Source organism: Lichenostomus cassidix, chromosome 2 (assembly GCF_008360975.1).
Source record: "Lichenostomus cassidix isolate B80296 chromosome 2, HeHo_3.0, whole genome shotgun sequence".
NCBI lineage: Eukaryota > Metazoa > Chordata > Aves > Passeriformes > Meliphagidae > Lichenostomus > Lichenostomus cassidix.
The window spans coordinates 151,506,917-151,528,145 of record NC_139482.1 but is presented as its reverse complement, the minus strand read 5'-3'; the positions used below and the strand labels follow the sequence as shown (position 1 = coordinate 151,528,145).

The window sequence follows — 21,229 nt, the reverse complement described above, 5'->3', positions numbered from 1 at the left end:
TTTTTTATGGATCATTTTTATATCAATTTATTCAGGTTTGGCACTAGAAAAAGGGAATTAAAGGTTTTTTTCTGAGTTATTTTTCCTCTTTTAATTGTATAAAATAACCTGAAAAATCTGAGAAAATCCATATTTAGATTTGGATTTGGAATTATTCTCTCAGAAAACACAAATTTCAAATTTTTTATAGATCATTTTTATATAAATTTATTCAGGTTTGGCGCTAGAAAAAGGGAATTAAAGTTTTTTTCCCCCAATTTTTCCTCTTTTAGTTGTATGAAAGACCTGAAAAATCTGATAAAATCCATATTTGATAGAATTATTCTCTCAGAAAACACAAATTTCAAATTTTTTATAGATCATTTTTATATCAATTTATTCAGGTTTTGCACTAGAAAAAGGGAATTAAAGTTTTTTTTCCCCCATTTTTCCTCATTTGATTGTATAAAATATCTGAAAAATCTGATAAAATCCATATTTGGATTTGGATTTGGAATTATTCTCTCAGAAAACACAAATTTCAAATTTTTTATAGATCATTTTTATGTAAATTTATTCAGGTTTTGCACTAGAAAAAGAGAATTAATTTTTTTCCCGATTTTTCCTCATTTGATTGTATAAAATACCTGAAAAATCTGATAAAATCCATATTTGATGGAATTATTCTCTCAGAAAACACAAATTTCAAATTTTTTATAGATCATTTTTATATCAATTTATTCAGGTTTGGCACTAGAAAAAGGGAATTAAAGTTATTTTTCCTCATTTGATTGTATAAAATATCTGAAAAATCTGATAAAATCCATATTTGGATTTGGATTTGGAATTATTCTCTCAGAAAACACAAATTTCAAATTTTTATAGATCATTTTTATATATAAAAATACATAAAAATATAAATAATCATCTGATAAAATCCATATTTTACAGAATTATTCTCTCTGCACAGCCAGGCTGTGGGAGGATGATTTCTGTGGCCAAAAAATAAAATATTTCAGGAAAATCAAATTTATTTTTACTCATTTTCTCATTGTTCTTAGGTGGAGGAAAACAAATATAGTTATAAATACAGTTATATCTATACAGACATATAGATATAAATACAGATATAAATACAGATATAAATAAAGATATAAATACAGATATAAATAAAGATATAAATACAGATATATAGATAAATACAGTTACATCTCTATAGACATTCTATAGATATAAATACAGATATAAAGGGTTTTAAAATGCAAATGCAACTTTTATATCTATCAATTAAAGAATAAATGGCTCAAAAATAGGACCTCTGTGAAGGAAATAGAAATAAAAATAGAAATAGAATGGAATGGAATAGAATAGAATGGAATAGAATGGAATGCAATAGAATATAATAGAAATGGAATAGAATGAATTAGAATAGAATGGAATGGAATGGAATAGAATAGACTAGAATAGAATAGAATGGAATAGAAATGGAATAGAATGAATTAGAATAGAATGGAATAGAATAGAATAGAATAGAATAGAATAGAATAGAATAGAATAGGAATAGAATGAATTAGAATAGAATGGAATGGAATGGAATGGAATAGAAGAGAATTGGAATAGAATAGAATTGGAATAGAATAGAAATGGAATGGAATAGAATGAATTAAAATTAGAATAGAATAGAATAGAATAGAATTAGAATAGAATAGAATTGGAATAGAATAGAATTGTAATAGAAATGGAATGGAATAGAATGAATTAGAATAAAATAGAAATGGAATGGAATGGAATAGAATAGAATGGAATAGGATAGAATGGAACAGAATAGAACGGAATGGAATGGAATGGAATGGAATGGAATGGAATGGAATAGAATAGAACAGAAATGGAATAGAATAGAATAGAAAAGGAATGGAATGGAACGAATTAGAATAGAATTGAAATGGAATAGAATACAATAGAATACACTAGAATGAATTAGAACAGAACAGAACGGAATAGAATAGAATAGAATAGAATAGAATAGAATGGAATAGAATGGAATAGAAATGGAATAGAATGAATTAGAATGGAATGGAATGGAATAGAATAGAATGGAATGGAATAGAATTAGAATATAAATGGAATGGAATAGGATAGAATAGAATAGAATAGAATGGAATAGAATAGAATGGAATAGAATAGAATAGAATAGAATAGAATAGAATAGAATGGAATAGAATAGAATGGAATAGAATGGAATGGAATAGAAATTGAATGGAATAGAATAGGATAGAATAGGCTAGAACAGAATTAGAAATGAAATGGAATGGAATAGAATAGAATAGAATAGAATAGAATAGAATAGAATAGAATGGAATAGAATGGAATAGAATAGAACGGAACAGAATAGAATAGAATAGAATAGAATAGAATATTAGAAGATTCTGAGTTTTTCCCTCATTTAACACTCCGACACTTCCTGCTGCCATCTGGTGGTGAAACCGAAGCACTGCAGCCGCTCTATGGGAACGCCACACTCAAGATGGCGGCTCAGGCGCCAGCGACTCTGACCTTCCCAAGATGGCGACCGAGCACGCATGCGCTTTTCGGGACGCCTCTGCAGGACCTCCCTCCTCAGAAAGGTGTCTTCCCGCCTGCCTGAGCCCGAGCCACACCCCGCGCTTGCGGCATGAACTGCGCGGCGCTTTCCGGTGTGGAGACACGGATGGAGGGAGAGCAGAGCCGGGGAACAGCCGCCTTGCTAAGGCTCGGTGCCGTTTTACCGAGCGAACCGAAGATAACGGCGCGGCCTGGAGTGGCTCCGGTCAGCACCCAACATGGCGGCGCCGGGCGGGAGTCACCGGCTGCCACACCAAACATGGCGCCCGGCATGAGCTTAATTTGACCTTCCAAATATGGCGCCCCCGCCCCTCAGAAAGGACCCCTCCCCTCAGAGAGGCGTCCATTCAGCTGCCTGACTCCACCCCGACGCCGCGCTTTTCAGCGCGATTTCCCGCCGCGTTTCCCGGTGTGGGGATAGCGATGGTTGGATCAGCGGCGCTGAGGATTGACGGCAGGCGGGCGAGAACCGGGCGGGCAGCGGCGTGAGGCGGGCAGGCAGCGACAGGCAGCGGCGCGGACAGCTCTGTCCCGGCCGCCCTCACGACGAGGACCCGCCGGTACCGGAGCGATCTCCCGTCCCTCAACACCTCCCCGGCCCGGGAATGGCCTGAAAACACAAAATATCCACAAAATAACCCTCACCGGAGCTCCTTCTTCGCGAGCGGCGTTTCCCACACGCTCGGGGAGGAGTTCATTAGGCACTTCTTAATTAATTAACGGCTAATTAACGGTCGTGAGGGCAGCTCCCGGCAAGGAGCGCTTGCCGCAGCAATCCCGGCGGTTTTGGAGGTCGGGAACGCTGTGGGAATGTTCAAAAATCAGTGTATTTTTTTTTAAGAGAGCCACCGAGGAGTGTTGGAAGAAAATAAATACTATTGCCGATCTCCTGTCAGCGTCTTTGCCTTTCGGGATGGTTCCGAGGTGGTAAATTAACTCCGTGAGGAGATTTTGCCGCCGTTTTCGGTCGTGTGGCGGAATTCGGCAGAATCCTTGAGATTTTATGCGGCAGGGAAGAGAAATTCGGCTGGTTTTCGGTTCGGCTGGGTTCGGATAAACTCGGGTAGGTTCGGCTGGGTTCGGCTGAACTCGGCTAGATTCGGGTCAGCTCGGCTAGATTCGGCTAAACTCGGCAAAGTTTGGCTAAACTCGCCTAGAGTCGACAATATTCGGCTAAACTCGGTTAGGTTCGGACAGACTCGTCCGGGTTCGGCTGAGCTCGGCTTGGTTCGGCTGGGCTCGGGTAAATTCGGCTAAACTTGGTTGGGTTCAGCTAAACTCAGGTAAGTTCGGCTGAGCTCGGCTGGATTCGGGTCAACTCGGTTAGATTCGGCTGAGCTCGGCTGGGCTCGGCTAAACTCGGCTAGATTCAGCTGAAATCGGCTGGGTTTGGTTAAACTCGGGTAAATTCGGCTATATTCGGCTGGGTTCGGCTGAACTCGGCTGGGTTCGGCTGAACTCGGGTAGGATCGGCTAAACTTGGCTAGATTGAGCTGAAATCGGCTCGGTTCGGATAAACTCGGCTGGGTTTGGTTAAACTCGGGTAAATTCGGCTAAACTCGGCTAGATTCGGCTGAACTCGTCTGGATTCGGGTGAACTCGGCTAGATTCGGATGAAATCGGCTCGGTTCGGCTAAACTCGGGTAGATTCGGCTAAACTCTGCTAGATTCGGCTAAACTCTGCTAGATTCGGCAAGCTTTGGCTAAACTCGTCCGGGTTCGGCTGAAATCGGCTGGGTTCGGATAAACTCGGGTAAAATCGGCTGAACTCGGCTGGATTCGGGTCAGCTCGGCTAGATTCGGATGAACTCGGCTCGATTCGGGTCAGCTCGGCTGGGTTCGGCTAAACTCGGGTAAATTTGGCTAACCTCGGGTTGGTTCGGCTAAACTCGGCTAGATTCGGCTGAACTCGGGTAGATTCTACTGAAATCGGCTAGATTCGGCTGAGCTCATCTGGGTTCAGCTAAACTCGGGTAAATTCGGCTGAACTCGGGTAGGTTCGGCTAAACTCGGCTCAGTCCGGCTGAACTCGGGTAAATTTGGCTAAATTCGGTTAGATTTGGCAAGTTTCGGATAAACTCGGGTAAATTCGGCTGAACTCGGCTCGGTCCGGCCGAACTCGGTGCCTCTCGGCAGCGCAGCGTCGGGCAGGAGCTCATTAAGCACTAATTGCACTCTCGCTAATTAACCGCCACGAGAGCACTCAGGGCACCTCCCGGCAAGGAGCACTTCGGCAGAATTCCTGTCATTGTCACCAAACGGGACAAAATGTATCCAACACCAGTTCGCTGTGAATAAACAGAAATTTTTTTATTCAGGGGGAAAAACAACTCTGAAAAAATGTTCCTCTCAACCCACAAAACCCTTTTTCCACATTTTTCCCGCTAAATCTTCGTTACATAAATCCTTTTCCACAGGAAAAGAATTGAAATTTTAAATTTAAATTGGGTTTGATGGTTAATAATTTCGATATTCTTACCCCAGAAGCAATTATTGGTTATTTCTACTGAGGTTTGCTGGTTGGAAATTCTGAATATTCATTCAGGAGGGGAAGAATTTTGGGTTTCCAAGCAGAAAAATTGGTGAGAATTGTGGTTTCCACACCTTCTTCACCCAAAAAAATGGATCCTGAAATTTCCAGGTGAGGTTTCTGCGATCCCAAACCCAGCAGGGACCTTCAGCGTGCTGTGACAGATGTGCCACCAGTGTCACCAGTGCCACCACATCAGTGTCACCATCCTGGTCCCACCGGTCACTCCAACCCCAGCCTCTGCTCCCGCAATGCCCTCAGCAGCGCCAGGCTGGCTGCCACCCTCACCCAGGGGACACCCCACGGTGCCACCACCTCCCCGGCGGCCATCAGCGCCGCCGCCACCACCCCGGTGACGTTGGCGGTGAGCGCGGCCAGCGCCAGCACCGAGCCGGCCGTCAGCACGGTGACAGCGCGGCCGGCCAGCGCCCGACCCTCGGCCGGCAGCCCTGCGGCCACCGGGGCCACCAAGGTCACCGTGGCCAGCAGCAGGTTGGCCGTGGCTCTGTCCCCGCTGAGGCGGTGGAAGCCGAAGGCCACCAAGGGTTGGGCCAGCATGGAGGAGATCCAGGAGGGTGGCAGGGGGTCCTTGGGGACGTCACCGGGCCACAGCGGGGACAGGGCGTCGCTGGCGGCCGCCAGGGCCTGCAGGAGGAAGCCAGCGGCTGGGCCACCTGTCACCTGGGGAGGGGACAGGGGAGGGGTCAGGGGGGCTGGGGGTGGCGTGGGAGTGGACAGGTGGCATGGGATGGGACAGGGGATACAGGACAGGACAGGTGACATGGGATGGGACAGGTGACATGGGAATGGGTTGGTGGCATGGGACTGCATAGGGGGCACAGGACAGGACAGGTGACGTGGGACTGGACAGGTGACATGGGATGGGACAGGTGATGTGAGACTGGATAGGGGACATGGGATGGGATAAGTGACACAGGACTGGCAGTGTGACATGGGACTGCACAGGTGACATGGGACAGGACAGGTGACATGGGAATGGGTTGGTGGCGTGGGACTGGATAGGGGACATGGGATAGGACAGGTGACATGGGACTGGATGGGATAAGGGACTGGACAGGTGACATGGGATGGGGTGGGTGACACAGGATGGGATGGGTGGCATGGCATGGCATGGCATGGGACAGGACAGGTGACGTGGAATGGGACAGGTGAGATGGGACTGGACAGGGGATACAGGACTGGACAGGTGACATGGGAATGGGTTGGTGGCATGGGACTGGACATTTGACATGGGGTGGGAAAGGTGACATGGGATGGGACAGGTGGCATGGGACTGGTTAGGGGACATGGGACAGGACAGGTGACATGGAATGGGACATGTGATATGGGACTGGACAGGTGACATGGGAATGGGTTGGTGTCATGCGTATGGACAGGGGACATGAGATGGGACAGGTGACATGGGATGGGATGAGTGACACAGGACTGGCAGTGTGACATGGGACCAGATGGGTGACACGGGACTGCAGAGGTGACACAAGACCACCCCAGCGCCAGTCTCCTGTCCAGCTGTGGGTGCCACCCCCCCCTCGGTCCCCCCACTGTCCCCCCTGTCCCCCCACCCCACCCGCTGTCCCTCCCTGTCCCCCGATGTCCCCTGATGTCCCCAATGTCCCCAAAGTCCCACCTGGCGGGCGCGGTGGGCACAGCCCAGGCTGATGGCACAGAGCAGCGCCTGCGCCACTGTCCCCCCAGCGACACCCATGGCGGGGGGGTGACCCTGCGGGGACAACGGGGGTCAGAGTGTCCCCACCCCCAGTGTCACCTCCCCCGTGTCCCCCTCCTTTCCCGATGTCCCCCTCCGGCGTGTCCTGGTTTCCCTCCATTTCCCGGTGTCCCCTCCATCCCCGTGTCCCCGCCGATGTCCCCAAGCCCTCCGCATGTCCCCAAGCCCTCCGCGTGTCCCCAAGCCCACCCCGATGTCCCCAAGCCCCCCCTGTTCCTCCTGTCCCCCCTGTCCCCGTGTCCCTCCGGTACCGACAGTTCCGGCAGCGGCCGGGGAGGAGGGGGCGGGGCGATGGGCGTGGCCGATAGCGGCGATTGGCTGAGGAACATGGTGGGCGGGGCTAAAGAGCCATATATGGGCATGGCTGATGATGAGCGTTTGCATTTCCGGTGTGGGCGTGGTTTAGCGCGGTGGGCGGGGCTAAGGGCGGAGCGGATGGACTGTGGGCGTGGTTTGAGGGAGTGGGTGTGGTTTGTGTGGGCGGGGCTAACGGAGCGGATGGTTACGGCACGGGCGGGGTTAATTGGGGTTAATTAGGGTTAATTGGGGCCGCGGATGGGATGCTGGGAGTGGTTATGGGGTGGGCGGGCGTGCGAAGGGGTGAGGGGTGTGTGTGGACGTGTCCAGATGTGCACAGGTGTGCTCAGGTGTGTCCAGGTGTGTCCAGGTGTGTACAGGGTTTGCACAGGTGTGTCCAGATGTGCACAGGTGTGTATGGATTTGCCCAGATGTGCACAGGTGTGTATGGCCCTGTCCAGGTGTGCCCAGGTGTGCCCAGGTGTGCATGGGTTTGCACAGGAGTGCCCAGATGTGCCCAGGTGTGTATGGATTTGCCCAGATGTGCCCAGGTGTGCAGTCACATCCCAAACCCGCATATTCCCAGTCCCCATCCCATCCCACCTGATCCCAATCCCAATCCCAATCCCAATCCCATCCCATTCCATCTCAACCCACTCCACTGCATCCCATCCCAAATCCCATCCCAAATCCCATCCCAAATTCCATCTCATTCGACTCCACACCACTTTCCCATCCCAAATCCCAATCCCAAATCCCATCCCATCCTGCCCCACTCCATCCCATTCCCACCCCATCCCACTCCACCCCACATTTCCCACTCCATCCCTTCCCATCCCAAATCCCATCCCATTTTAAATCCAAATCCCAATCCCACCCCATCCCACTCCACCCCACATTCCCCATCCCATCCCAATCCCAATTCCATCCCAATCCCAAATCCCAATCCCAAGTCCCAGTTCCATCCCTTCCCACCCACCCCATCCCAAATCCCCAAACCCCAATCCCAAATCCCAAATCCCAAATCCCAATTCCAACTCCATCCCTTCCCACCCACCCCACCTCCCCTATTCCCATCCCAATCCCAATTCAATCCCAATCCCAATCCCACCGCATCCCACTCCACCCCACATTCCCCATCCCATCCCAAATCCCAATCCCCAATCCCAAATCCCAACTCCATCCCTTCCCATCCTCTTCCCAAATCCCAAATCCCAAATCCCCAATCCCAATCCCAATCCCAATTCCATCCCAAATCCCAATCCCAAATCCCAAATCCCAATTCCCAATTCCCAATTCCCAAATCCCAATCCCAATTCCATCCCATCCCATCCACTCCATCCCAAATCCCAATCCCAACTCCATCCCTTCCCATCCCATCCCAAATCCCAATTCCCAAATCCCAAATCTCAAATCCCAATCCCAACTCCATCCCATCCCAAATCCCAAATCCCAATTCCATCCCAAATCCCAATCCCAAATCCCAATCCCAACTCCATCCCTTCCCACCCACCCCATCCCAAATCCCAACTCCCAACTCCCAAATCCCCAATCCCCAATCCGAATCCCAATTCCATCCCAAATCCCAAATCCCAAATCCCCAATCCCAATCCCAATTCCATCCCAAATCCCCAATCCCAAATCCCAATCCCAACTCCATCCCTTCCCACCCACCCCACCGCACTCCCGCCCCTCCCCTCTCCCGACCCTCCCCGGGTCCATCCCCGCCGGGCTCTCCCTGCCGCCCCCGCCATGCCGCCGCCGCTCCCCGCCGCCCCCGGCCCGGCCCGGGGCGACTCCCGGGGGGATTCCCGGGGGGTGTCCCGGGGGGTGTCCCGGGGGGTGTCCCGGGGGGTGTCCCGGGGGGATTCCCGGGGGTCCCCAGCTCGCCCGCAGCGCTACCGGCGCCACCCGAAGCCCCCCTACTCCTACCTGGCGCTCATCGCCCTCGTCATCCGAGCCGCTCCCGGCCGCCGCCTCAAGCTCGCCCAGGTACCGGCCCGGGACCACCGGGACCCCCAGGCTGGGTGGGATCATCCTTACCGGGACCACCGGGACCACAGGGACCCCCAGGCTGGGTGGGATGCTCCTTACCGGGACCACCGGGACTCCCCGGGACCCCCCGGGACCCCCAAATTGGGACCGTTCTGTGTGGGATACTCCTCACCGGGACCACCGGGATCACCGGGACCCCCAAAATGGGACCTCTCTGTGTGGGATCCTCCTTACCGGGAGCACCGGGACCCCCAGGCTGTGGGGTATCCTCATTACCGGGACCACCGGGAGCCCCCGAGATTCTCATCCAACCCCGGGACCCTCAAACTGGGACCCTTCTTGGCGGGATCCCCCTTACCGGGACCACCGGGACGCTCCCAGGCTGGGTGGGATCCTTTCTTACCTTGATCCTCCTTACCGGGACCACCGGAACCCCCAAACTGGGACCCTCCTTACCGGGACCCTCCTTACCGGGACCACCGGGACCCCAAACTGGGACCCTCCCTACCGGGACCCTCCCGGGACCCTCATCCAGCCCCGGGACCCCCAGGCTGGGTGGGATCTTCATTACCGGGATCACCGGGATCCCCAAACTCGGACCCTCCTTACCGGGATCGTCCTTACCGGGACCACCGGCACTCCCCCGGGACCCCCTGAGATCCCAACTCCTTACCGGGACACCCATCCAGCCCCGGGACCCCCAAATTTGGACCCTCCTTACCGGGATCCTCCTTACCGGGACCCCCCGGGACCCCCCGGGACCCCCAAACTGGGACCCCAAATTGGGACCCTCCTTACCGGGATCCTCCTTACCGGGACCACCGGGATCTCTCGGGACCCTCTCGGATCTCCCCAATTCCTTACCGGGACCCCCCAGACCCTCCCGGGACCCCCAAATTTGGACCCTCCTTACCGAAATCCTCCTTACCGGGACCCCCGGGACCCCCAAATTCCTTACCGGGACCCTCCGGGACCCCCAAAGTGGGACCCTCCTTACCGGGATCGCCCTTACCGGGACCACCGGGATCTCTCGGGAACTGCTTACCGGGACCACCGGGACCCCCTTGGATCCCCCAGATTTCTTACCGGGACCACCGGGAGCCCCAAATCTCCATCCCGGGATTCCCAAATTCCCGGAATTTCCTTCCCGGGACCCTCGGGCTAGGGAGATCCTAATTCCGGGATCCCCGAATTCCCGGGATCACCGAATTCCCGGGATCACCGAATTCCCGGGATCCCCAAATTCCCGGGATTTCCAGCCCACGACCCCCGGGATTCCCCTAAAACCCCCCAAAAAACCAACAAAAAATCCCAAAACAACCCCCGAAAAAAACCCAAAAAAAATCCCAAAAAATCAAAAAAACTCCCCAAAAATCCCTAAAAATGGTCCCAAAGAAACCCCAAAACCCTTCAAAATAAAAAAAAAACCCCAAAAATCCCTAAAACGCCCCCACAAAAACCCTCAAATCCCAAAATAACCAAAAAACCCCCAAAACAAAAAAAACCCCAAAACCCTTATAAGGCAGAAAAACCCAAAAATCCAAAAATACCCCAAAAACCCCCAAAACCCCAACCCCCAAAAATTAAAAAAACCCCAACCCCCAAAAAAACCTCCAAAAAACCCTCAAAAAAAACCCAAAAAACCCCCAAAAATCCCAATTAGGGAACCCCCAGACCCCAAAACCCCCAAAAAAAACCCCAAAAACCCTGAAAAAAATCCAAAAAACCCCAAAACCCCCCAAAAACTCCGAAAAAAATCCCAAAACCCTGAAAAAAACTCTGAAAAAAACCCCAAAAAACTCCAGAAAACTGCCAAAAGCCACCCCAAAAAAACCCCAAAAACTCAAACCCCAAAAACCCCAAAAAACCCCCCAAAAACCCTGAAAAAACCCCAAAATCCCCCAAAAAACCCCCAAAATCCCCCCAAACCCCCCCAAAAAAATCCCAAAAAAAACCCCAAAGGAGAGAAGAGGGGAAATTCCATGGGGGGATGGGAAGTGGCGACCGAAGTGCCAAAAGTGGCGAGCGAAGGTGTGAGACGCCTGGCGCCAGCGATCCCCCCGCGGCGGGAATGGAACCGGCCGGAGAGCCCCGGGGGGCTGGGGGGAGGGGATTTGGGGTTTTTTTGGGGTTTTTGGGATTTTTGGGGTTTTTTGTGGGGTTTTTTTGGATTTTTTGGGGTTTCTGAGTTTTTTTTGGGGTTTTGGGGTTTTGGCTTTTTGGGGTTTTGGGGTTTTGGGGTTTTTGGGGTTTTGGGTTTTTTGGGGTTTTGGGGTTTTGGGGGTTTGGGGGTTTGGGGATTTGTGGTTTGGGGGTTTGGTTTTTGGGATTTTTGGGGTTTTTTGGTTTTTGGGGTTTTGGGTTTTTTGGGGTTTTGGGGTTTTTGGGGATTTGGGGTTTTTGGTTTTGGGGTTTTTTGGGGTTTTTGAGTTTTTGGGGTTTTGGGGTTTGGTTTTGGGATTTTGGGGTTTTGGGGTTTTGGGTTTTGGGGTCAGTGGGTTTTTATTTAGGAGTTTTTTGGGGTTTTTTGGTTTTTGTCAATTTGGTTTTGGGGTTGTTTTGGGGGTGTTTGGGTGTTTTGGGATTTTTGGTGGTTTTGGGGTTTTGGGGTCAATTGGGTTTTTTAGGGTTTGTTGGGGGTTTTGGGGTTTTGGGTGGTTTTGAGGTTTTTTGGGGTTTGTTGGGTTTTTTAGGGTTTTTTGGGGTTTTTAGGGTTTAGGGTTTTTTGGGGGTTTTTGGGTTTTGGTGGTTTTTTTGGGTTTTTTTGGGGTTTTTTGGTTTTTGGGGGTTTTGGGGTGGTGGGGTGTGTGGTTTGAGTGGTTGGGTTTGTTGGGGTTTGTTGGGATTTTTTGGGATTTTTTTTTTGTGGGTTTTGTGGTTTTGGGTTTTGGGGGAGTTGTTTTGGGTTTTTTGGGGTTTTGGGTTTTGGGGTTTGGGTTTTTTTAGGGTTTTTGGGGGTTTTTGGGGTTTGGGATTTTTGTGGTTTGGTGTTTTTGGGTTTTGGGGTTTTGGGGTTTTTGGTTTTTGGTGTTTTTTATTGGGTTTTGGGGTTTTTGGGGGTTTTGGGGTTTTGGGGTGTTTTTGGGTTTGGTGGTTTTGGGGTTTGTTGGGGTTTTAAGGGTTGTTTTGGGGTTTTTTGGGGGGTTTTGGGGAGTTTTGTGGGTTTGTGGTTTTTTGGGGTTTTTGGGGGTTTTGGGGTTTTGGGGGTTTTTGGGGTTTGTGGTTTTTGGGGTTTTTTGGTGTTTTGGGGGTTTTTGGGGTTTTGGGGGTTTTTTGGGGTTTTTTGGGGTTTTGGGTTTTTTAGGTTTTTGGGGGTTTGGGGTTTTTGGAGTTTTTTGGTGGTTTTTTGGGGTTTTGGGTTCTGTTGTGTTTTATTTTGGGTTTGTTAGGGGTTATTGGGGTTTTTGGTGGTTTTTGGATTTTTTTGTGTTTTGGGGTTTTTGAGGTTTTTTGGGGTTTGTGGTTTTAGGGTTTGTTGGGAGTTTTGGGGTTTTGGGGGGTTTTTTTTGGGGTTTTAGGGGTTTTTGGGTTTTGGGTTTTTTGGTTTTTGGGGTTTTTTGGGGGTTTTGGGTTTTTTTGGTGTTTTGTGGTTTTTTAGGGGTTTTTGGGGTTGAGGTTTTTTGGTGGTTTTGTTTTTTTGGGGTTTTTTTGGGGATTGGGTTTTAGGGTTGTTTGGGGGTTTTTGGGGTTTTTTGGATTTTTTGGGGTTTTTTTGGTTTTTGGGTTTTTTGGGGGTTTGGGGTGAGTGGGATTTTTAGGGTTTTTGGGGTTTGGGAGTTTTTTGGGTTTTGGGGGTTTTGGTGGTTTTTTGGGAGTTTTTTGGGATAAATTGGTTTTATTTGGGGTTTTGGGTTTTTTGGGGGTTTTGGGGTGTGTGGTTTTTTTGGGTGGTTTGGTTTTTTGGGGTTTTTTGGGGTTTTGGGTTTTTAGGGGGTTTGGGGTTTGGGGTAATTTGGGTTTTAGGGTTTTTGGGGTTTGGGGTTTGGGGTATGAGGTTTTTGGGTTTTTTTGGGGGAGGTTTTTTGGGGATTTTGGGTTTTGGGGGTTTTGGGGTTTTCTTGGGGTCAATTGGGGTTTTTTGGTGGTTTTTTGGAGGGTTTTTTGGGGTTTTTTTGGGAGTTTTTGGTGGTTTTTTGGGTTTTTTGGGGTCAATTGGGTTTTTTAGGGTTTTTGGGGTTTTTGGGGTTTTGGGGTCAATTGGGTTTTTAAGTTTTTAGGGGTTTTGGGGATTTTTTGGGTTTTTTTGGGGGTCAATTGGGTTTTATTTAGAGTTTTTTTGGGTTTTTGGGGGTTTTTTTGGGGTCAATTGGGTTTTTTTAGGGTTGTTTTGGGGGTTTTTGGGGGGTTTTTTGGGGGTTTTTTGGTGGTTTTTTGGGGTTTTTTGGGGTCAATTGGGTTTTATTTAGGGTTTTTTGGGGAGTTTTTGGGATTTTTTTGGGGTTTTTTTGGGGTCAATTGGGTTTTTTTAGGGTTTTTTGGGAGTTTTTTGGGGGGTTTTGGTGGTTTTGGGTTTTTTGGGGTCAGTTGGTTTTTAGAGTTTTTTGGGATTTTTGGGGTAATTGGTTTTTAGGATTTTTTGGGGGGTTTTTTTTGGGGTTTTTGGGAGTTTTTTGGGATTTTTGGGGTTTTTGGGGTCAATTGGGGTTTTTTTACAGTTTTTGGGTTTTTGGGGTTTTTTTGGGGTCAATTGGGTTTTTGGGGTTTTTTTGGGGGTTTTTGTGGTTTTTTGGGGTTTTGGGGTTTTTGGGGTCATTGGGTTTTTTTTAGGGTTTGTTGGGAGTTTTGGGGTTTTGGGGTTTTTTGGGGGTTTTGGGGTCAATTGGGTTTTAGGGTTTTGGGGGTTTTGGGAGTTTTTGGTGGTTTTTGGTGGTTTTTGGGTTTTTGGGGTCAGTTGGGTTTATTTAGAGTTTTTTTTGGGTTTTTTGGGGTCAATTGGGGTTTTAGGGGTGTTTTGGGGGTTTTGGGGGTCTTTTGGGAGTTTTTTGGGGGTTTTGGTGGTTTTTTGGGGTTTTTGGGGGTCAATTGGGTTTTTAGGGTTTTGGGGGTTTGGGAGTTTTTGGGGGTTTTGGTGGTTTTTTGGGGTTTTGGGGTCAATTGGGTTTTATTTAGGGTATTTTGGAGGGTTTTTGGGGTTTTTGGGGTTTTTTGGGGGTTTTGGGGTTTTTTTGGGGGTTTTGGGGGTTTTTGGGGTTTTGGGGTTTTGGGGTTGTTTGGGGTTTTTTTGGGGTTTTGTGGTTTTTGGGGTTTTGGGGGTTTTGGGGTTTTGGGGTGTTTTTGGGTTTTTTTTGGGTTTTTGGGGTATTTGGGGTTTTTGGGATTGTTTTGGGGGGGTTTTGGGGATTTTTTTGGGGGTTTGGGGTTTTAGGGTTTTGGGGTTTTTGGGGTTTTGGGGGTTTTGGGGTTTCGGGGTTTCTTGGGATTTTAGGGTTTTGGGGTCTTTGGGGTTTTTGGGGGTTTTTGGGGGTTTTGGGGTTTTGGGGTTTGGGGGGGGATGAGGTTTTGGGGTTTTGGGGGTTGTTTGGGGTTTTTAGGGTTTTTGGGTTTGGGGTTTTTGGGTTTTTTGGGGTTTTGGGGGTTTTAGGGTTTTGGGGGTTTGGGGTTTTGGGGGGTTTTTGGGGTTTTTTGGGGTTTGGGTCTTGGGTTTTTTGGAGTTATTTGGGGCTTTTTTGGGGTTTTTTGGGGTTTTTTTGGGGTTTTTGGGGGTTTTGGGTTTTGAGGGTTTTTGAGGGGTTTTTGGGGGGGTTTTGGGGATTTTTGGGGCGTTTTTGGGGGTTTTGGGGGGTTTTGGGTTTTGGGGTTTTGGGGTTTGGGGTTTGTTGGGGTTTAGGGGTTTTTGGGGTTATTTGGGGTTTTTTGGGGTTTTGGAGGGTTTGGGGGTTTGGGGTGGAGTTTTGGGTTTTGGGGTTTTTTGGGGTTTTGGGAGTTTTTGGTGGTTTTGGGGTTTGGGGTCAATTGGGTTTTAGGGTTTTGGGGTTTTTAGGGGTTTTTGAGGTATGAGGTTTTTTACTTTTTGGGGGTTTTTGGGTTTTTGGGGGATTGTTTGGGGTTTTTGGGGTTTTGGGGTTTTTAGGTTTTTGGGGTTTGGCGGGTTCTTTTGGGGTTTTTGGGGAGTTTTTGGGTTTTTGGGGTATGAGGTTTTTGGGGGTTTTGAAGTGTTTTGGGAGGTATTTGGGGTTTTGGGGGTTTGGGGTTTTGGGGAGTTTTGGGGTTTTTGGGGTTGTTTGGGGTTTGGGGTCAGTGGGTTTATTTAGGTTTTTGGGGTTTTGGGGTTTTTTGGGGTTTTGGGTTTTTTGGGGGTTTGGGAGTTTTAGGGTTTTTTTGGGGTTTGGGAGTTTTTGGGAGTTTTGGGGATTTTGGTGGTTTTGGGGTTTTTGGGGTCAATTGGGTTTTTTAGGGAAGGGTTATTTGGGAGGGTTTTTGGGTTTGGAGGTTTTGGGGGTTTGGGGGTTTTGGGGTGTTTGGGAGTTTTGTGGTTTTGGGGGTTTTTGGGGCATTTTTGGGTTTTTTGGGGGTTTGGATTTTGGGTTTTGGGGGATTTTGGGTTTGGGGTTTTTGAGGGTTTTTTTTTTGAGGTGTTTTTGGGGTTATTTGGGGTTTTGGTTTTGAGGTTTTTGAGGTTTTTTGGGGTTTTTGAGGTTTTTTTTGGATTTTCTGTGGTTTTGGGGTTTTTTTGGGGCGTTTTTGGATTCTTTGGGTTTTTTGGGGGGTTTGGGGTTTTTGGGGGTTTTTTGGGGCATTTTTGTATTTTTTGGGGTGTTGTTTGGGGTTTTTTGGGGGTTTGGCGGTTTTGGGGTTTTAGGGATTTTGGTGGAGTTTTCTGGGTTTTCTTTTGGGGATTTCTTGGGTGTTTTTTTGGTTTTTGCGGGGATTTTTTTGGGGTTTATGGGAGTTTTTGGGGTTTTATTTTTGGGGTTTGGGTTTTTGGGGATTTTTTTTGGTTTGGGTTTTTTGGGGGGATTTTTGCAGGTTTGGGGGGATTTTGGGGGTTTTGGGGTTTTTAGGGTTTCAGGGGTTTTTAGGGTTTTTGGGGGTTTGGGGTTCTTTTTGGTTTGGGGGTTTTGGGTTTTTGAGGTTTTTTGGCGTTTTTTGGGGTTTTTTTTGTTTTAGGTTTTGGAGTTTTTGGGGGTTTTGGGAGGTTTTGGGTTTTTTTGGGTTTTTTTTTGGTTTTTGGGTCATTTTTTTGGGGTTTGGTTTTGGGGTGTTTTGGGGGCTTTGGGGTGTTTTTGAGGGTTTTGGGGCTTTTTTTGTTTCTTTCTTTTCATTTCTTCGAGAGGAGATTTTTGGGGGTTTTTTGGGGTTTTGGGGTTTTGGGGTTTGGGGGTTTTAGGGTTTTGGTTAGGGTTTTTAGGGTTTTTGGGGGTTGGGGTTTTTTTGGTTTTTGGGGTTTTGGGTTTTGAGGTTTTTGGGTTTTTGGTTTTTTTAGGTTTTTGGAGTTTTGGGGGGTTTTTTGGGAGGTTTTGGGGTTTTTTTGGGGTTTTTTTTTGTTTTTTGGGTCATTTTTTTGGGGTTTTTTTGGTTTTGGGGTGTTTTGGGTCATTTTTTGGGATGTTTTTGAGGGTTTTGGGGCTTTTTGGGGTTTTTTTTCGTTTCTTGGGGGAGATTTTGGGGGTTTTGGGGGGTTTTTTGGGTTTTGGGGTTTTTTGGGGTTTTGGGGTTTTTAGGGTTTTGGGGGTTTGGGGTTTTTTTGGTTTTTGGTTTTGGGGTTTTTTGTTTTTGGGGTTTTTGTGGAGGTTGTGTTTTTAGGGTTTTGGGGTTTTGGGGTTTTGGGGGGTTTTTTTGTTTTTGTTTTGGGGTTTTTGGGGTTTTTTTGGGGTTTTGGTGGTTTTTTTGGGGGTTTTTGGGGTCTCTTTTTTGGGGTTTTGGGGATTTTTTTTTTGTTTTTTGGGGGGGTTTATTTGGAGGGTTTTTTGGGTTTTTTTTAGGGTTTTTTAGGGTTTCTAGAGCCTTTTTTGGGTTTTTTTTTGTGGGTTTTTTTGTGTTTTGGGGTTTTTTTTGGGGTTTTTTTGGGTTATTTGGAGGGTTTTTTGGGGTTTTTTTAGGGTTTTTAGGGTTTCTATAGCCTTTTTTGGGGTTTTTTTGTGGGTTTTTTGTGGTTTTTTTTGGGTTTTCTTTTGGAGGATTTCTTGGGTGGTTTTTTTTGGTTTTTAGGGTTTTTTTGGGCTTTTTTTGGGGGCGATTTTTTGGTTTTTTGGGGGTTTTTTTTGTTTTTAGGTTTTTTTTTTGTTAAGGGGTTTTGACGGTTTTGGGGGGTTTTGGTTTTGGGAGTTTTTAAGTTTTGTTTTGGTTTTTTTAGGGATTTTTGGGGTTTTTTGGGGGGTTTTGGTTTTTTTTGTTTCTGTGGGATTTTTTGGGGTTTTTTTTTAGTTTTCTTGGGATTTTTTTGGGGTTCTTTTTGTTTTTCGGATGTTTTGGGGTCACCAATCCCATTTGGTGTTTCAGATCCTGCAGCAGCTCCGCGCTCTGTTCCCGTTCTTCGGGGGAAACTATCAGGGCTGGAAGGACTCAGTGAGGCACAACCTGTCCTGCAACGCCTGCTTCGCCAAGGTTTGGGGCTTTTGTGGGGTTTTTGTGGGGTTTTTGTAGGGTTTTTGTGGGGTTTTTGGGATTTTGGGGTTTTTTGGGGGTTTTTTGGGGTTTTTTGGGGTTTCTATGGGGCTGGAAGGACTCAGTGAGACACAACCTGTCCTGCAACGCCTGCTTCGCCAAGGTTTGGGGTTTTTGTAGGGTTTTTGTGGGGTTTTTATAGGGTTTTTATAGGGTTTTTGGGATTTTGTGGTTTTTATGGGTTTTTTTGGGTTTTTTTGTGGGTTTTTTTGGGGTTTTTGTGGGGCTGGAAGGACTCAGTGAGACACAACCTGTCCTGCAACGCCTGCTTCGCCAAGGTTTGGGGTTTTTATAGGGTTTTTATTGGGTTTTTATGGGGTTTGTGGGTTTTTTTGGGGTTTTTATGGGATTTTTGTGGGATTTTATGGGTTTTTGGGGAGTTTTTTGGGTTTTTTGGGGTTTTTTTGGGGTTCTTGTGGGGCTGGAAGGACTCAGTGAGACACAACCTGTCCTGCAACGCCTGCTTCGCCAAGGTTTGGGGTTTTTATAGGGTTTTTATGGGGTTTTTATAGGGTTTTTGGGATTTTGGGGTTTTTATGGGGTTTTAATGGGGTTTTTATGGGATTTTGGGTTTTTTGCGGGTTTTATGGGGTTTTTAGAGGGTTTTTGTGGGGTTTGGTTGTTTTTATGGGGTTTTCATAGGGATTTGGGGTTTTGGGGTTTTTTATGGGGTTTTGGGGTTTTTATGGGTTTTTTGGGTTTTGGGGTTTTTTATGGGTTTTTTTTTGTTTTTATGGGGTTTTTATGTGGTTTCTAAGGGGTTTTTATGGGGTTTTTTGGGGTTTTGGGGTTTTTAATGGGTTTTTATGGGGTTTTGGTGTTTTTATGGTGGTTTTTGGGTTTTTATGGGGTTTCTATGGGGTTTTTATGGGTTTTTTTATGGGTTTTGGGGTTTTTATGGGATTTTTATGGGGTTTTGGGGTTTTTATGGGTTTTTTATGGGGTTTTGAGGTTTCATGGTGTTTAGGGATTTTTATGAGGTTTTTATGGGATGTTGGGGTTTTTGTAGAGTTTTGGGGTTTTATGGGGTTTTGGGATTTTTATGGGGTTTTTAGGGTTTTGGGGGTTTTATGGGTTTTTATGGGGATTTTATGGGTTTTTGTGGGGTTTTTAGGACTTTGGGGTTTGTATGGGGTTTTTATGGGGTTTTTTGGGGTTTTTATGCGATTTTGGGGTTTTTAATGGGGTTTTGATGGACCTTTTGGGTTTTTATGGGGTTTTTGGGTTTTTTATGAGGTTTTTAGGATTTGGGGGTTTTTATGGGGTTTTTGTGGGGTTTTTAGGATTTTTGGTAGTTTATGGGTTTTCTGTGGGGTTTTTATTGGATTTGGGGTTTTTTTGGGTTTTTATGTGGTTTTGGGGTATTCATGGGGTTTTATGGGGTTTTAATGGGGTTTTGGGTTTTTTATGTTTTTTTAATGGGGTTTTGCTGTTTTTATGGTGTTTTTGGGATTTGGGGTTTTTTATGGGTTTTTTATGGGGTTTTGGGGTTTTTATGGGGTTTTTGTGAGGTTTTTATAGGGTTTTGGGGGTCTTATGGGGTTTGGGGTTTTTATGGGTTTGGGGCGTTTTTATGGGGTTTTAATGGGGTTTTGGGGTTTTTATAGGGTTTGGTGTTTTTTGGGGGGTTTTTATGGAGTTTTTATGGGTTTTTATGGAGTTTTTATGGGTTTTTATGGGGTTTTTGGCTTTTTATGGGCTTTTGAGGTTCCCATTCCTATAGGATTTTGGTGTCCCATTCCTACAGGATTTCGCGGTTCCCATCCCTGTAGGATCCCCAATATTTTAGGATATTTTAGGATATTTTAGGATATTTTAGGATATTTTAGGATCTTTTAGGACATCTCAGGCCATTCCAGGCCCTTTTAGGATGCCACCCTCCCCCTTTCCCCCCCAGGTGCTCAAAGACCCCACCAAACCCCAAGCCAAGGGCAACTACTGGACGGTGGACGTGACCCGAATCCCGCCGGCGGCCCTAAAACTGCAGAACACCGCCGTGGCTCGGGGGGGAGGAGGTGGCACTGCCACCCCCTTTGTCCCCGACCTGTCCCCGTTCGTCCTTTCGGGGTGTCCCTACCCCCCCTCCCCCACCCCGCCCCATTCCAGCTTCTCCATCGCGTCCCTCCTGCGGGAAAATCCCCCGTTTGGGGACGGAAGGGATTTGGGGTCGTCGTCGCCTCCTGTGCTGCTGGAGCCCAGCTGGGGATCCCAAAAAGGGGTTGAGCCTGTTGGTTTGGGGTCCCAAAAAGGGGTTGATCCTATTGTTTTGGGGTCCCAAAAAGGGGTTGAGCCTGTTGGTTTGGGGTCCCAAAAAGGGGTTGAGCCTGTTGGTTTGGGGTCCCAAAAAGGGTTTGAACCCCCCAGACCCCAAGGGATGTCATCCCCTATTATTTGGGGATCCCTAAAAGGGTCTGAACCCACCAGACCCCAAGGGATGTCATCCCCTATTATTTTGGAGTCCCAAAACGGGTCTGACCCCATTATTTGGGGATCCCAAAACAGGTCTGACATCATTATTTTGGGATCCCAAAGAGGGTCTGAACCCACAAGACCCCAAGGGATGTCATCCCCTATTATTTTGGGGTCCCAAAAAGTGTCTGAACCTATTATTCTGGGACCCCAAAAAGGCTCTGATCCCATTATTTGGGGATCCCAAAACGGGTCTGACATCATTATTTGGGGATCCCAAAGAGAGTCTGAACCCACCAGACCCCAAGGGATGTCATCCCCTATTATTTTGGGGTCCCAAAAAGGGTTTGAGTTCCCTAAACCCCATGGGATGTCATCCCCTATTATTTTGGGATCCCAAAAAGGCTCTGACCCCATTATTTGGGGACCCCAAAAAGGCTCTGACCCCATTATTTTAGGATCCCAAAAAGGCTCTGACCCCATTCTTTCAGCACCCCAAAAAGGCTCTGACCCCATTCTCTCAGCACCCCAAAAAGGCTCTGACCCCATTCTCTCAGCACCCCAAAAAGGCTCGGAGCCCATCCTTTGGGGTCAGCTGCCCACGTCCTACAGCACCGCCGTGGCCCCAAACGCCGTGGCTCCCCCAGCCCAGAACGGGGTGACCCCAATCCTGGCCCTACACTGGGCGACCCCAATCCTGCCTCACCCCAACCCCCCGAGACCCCAAAAGCACCCCGAGGGGGATTTAGGGTCGTCGCCTCCTCCTCCTCCTCCTCCTCCTCCTCCTCCTCCTCCTCCCCCCAATAAAAGCGTTTTCGACGTCTGGCTGAGCCACCCCGGGGACATCGCGCTGCGAGGGTGACGCCCAACATTTTGGGGGTTTTTGTGCCCAAATTTTGGGGTGCTGGTCATAAAATTTTGGGGGTTTCATCCTAAAATTGCAGGGATCTCATCCTAAAATTGCAGGGATCTCATCCTAAAATTGCAGGGATCCCGTCCCAAAATTTCAGGGGTTTCATCCCAAAATTTTTGGGGTTCCCATCCTAAAATTTTGGGGATCCCGTCCC

At 47.8% G+C, this 21,229-nt stretch overlaps 2 protein-coding genes across 2 annotated transcripts; one reads left to right on the top strand and one right to left on the bottom strand.

Annotated features, from left to right (window-relative positions):
- Window positions 1-4,864: 4,864 nt before the first annotated feature.
- On the bottom strand, window positions 4,865-6,929 carry TMEM276 (transmembrane protein 276). The gene is made up of 2 exons (XM_085053777.1): window positions 6,759-6,929; window positions 4,865-5,791 (listed from the first exon to the last, which is right to left on the bottom strand). The coding sequence occupies exons 1-2, from the start codon at window positions 6,834-6,836 to the stop codon at window positions 5,333-5,335; spliced, it is 537 nt and encodes a 178-aa protein (XP_084909903.1). The 5' UTR covers window positions 6,837-6,929; the 3' UTR covers window positions 4,865-5,332.
- A 1,930-nt stretch (window positions 6,930-8,859) lies between these two features.
- On the top strand, window positions 8,860-21,024 carry FOXH1 (forkhead box H1). Its single transcript, XM_085049874.1, has 4 exons — window positions 8,860-9,146; window positions 17,589-17,693; window positions 19,651-19,946; window positions 20,973-21,024. Exons 1-4 carry the CDS (start codon window positions 8,907-8,909, stop codon window positions 21,022-21,024), a joined length of 693 nt encoding a protein of 230 aa, XP_084906000.1. The 5' UTR covers window positions 8,860-8,906.
- The last annotated feature ends 205 nt before the right edge of the window (window positions 21,025-21,229 follow it).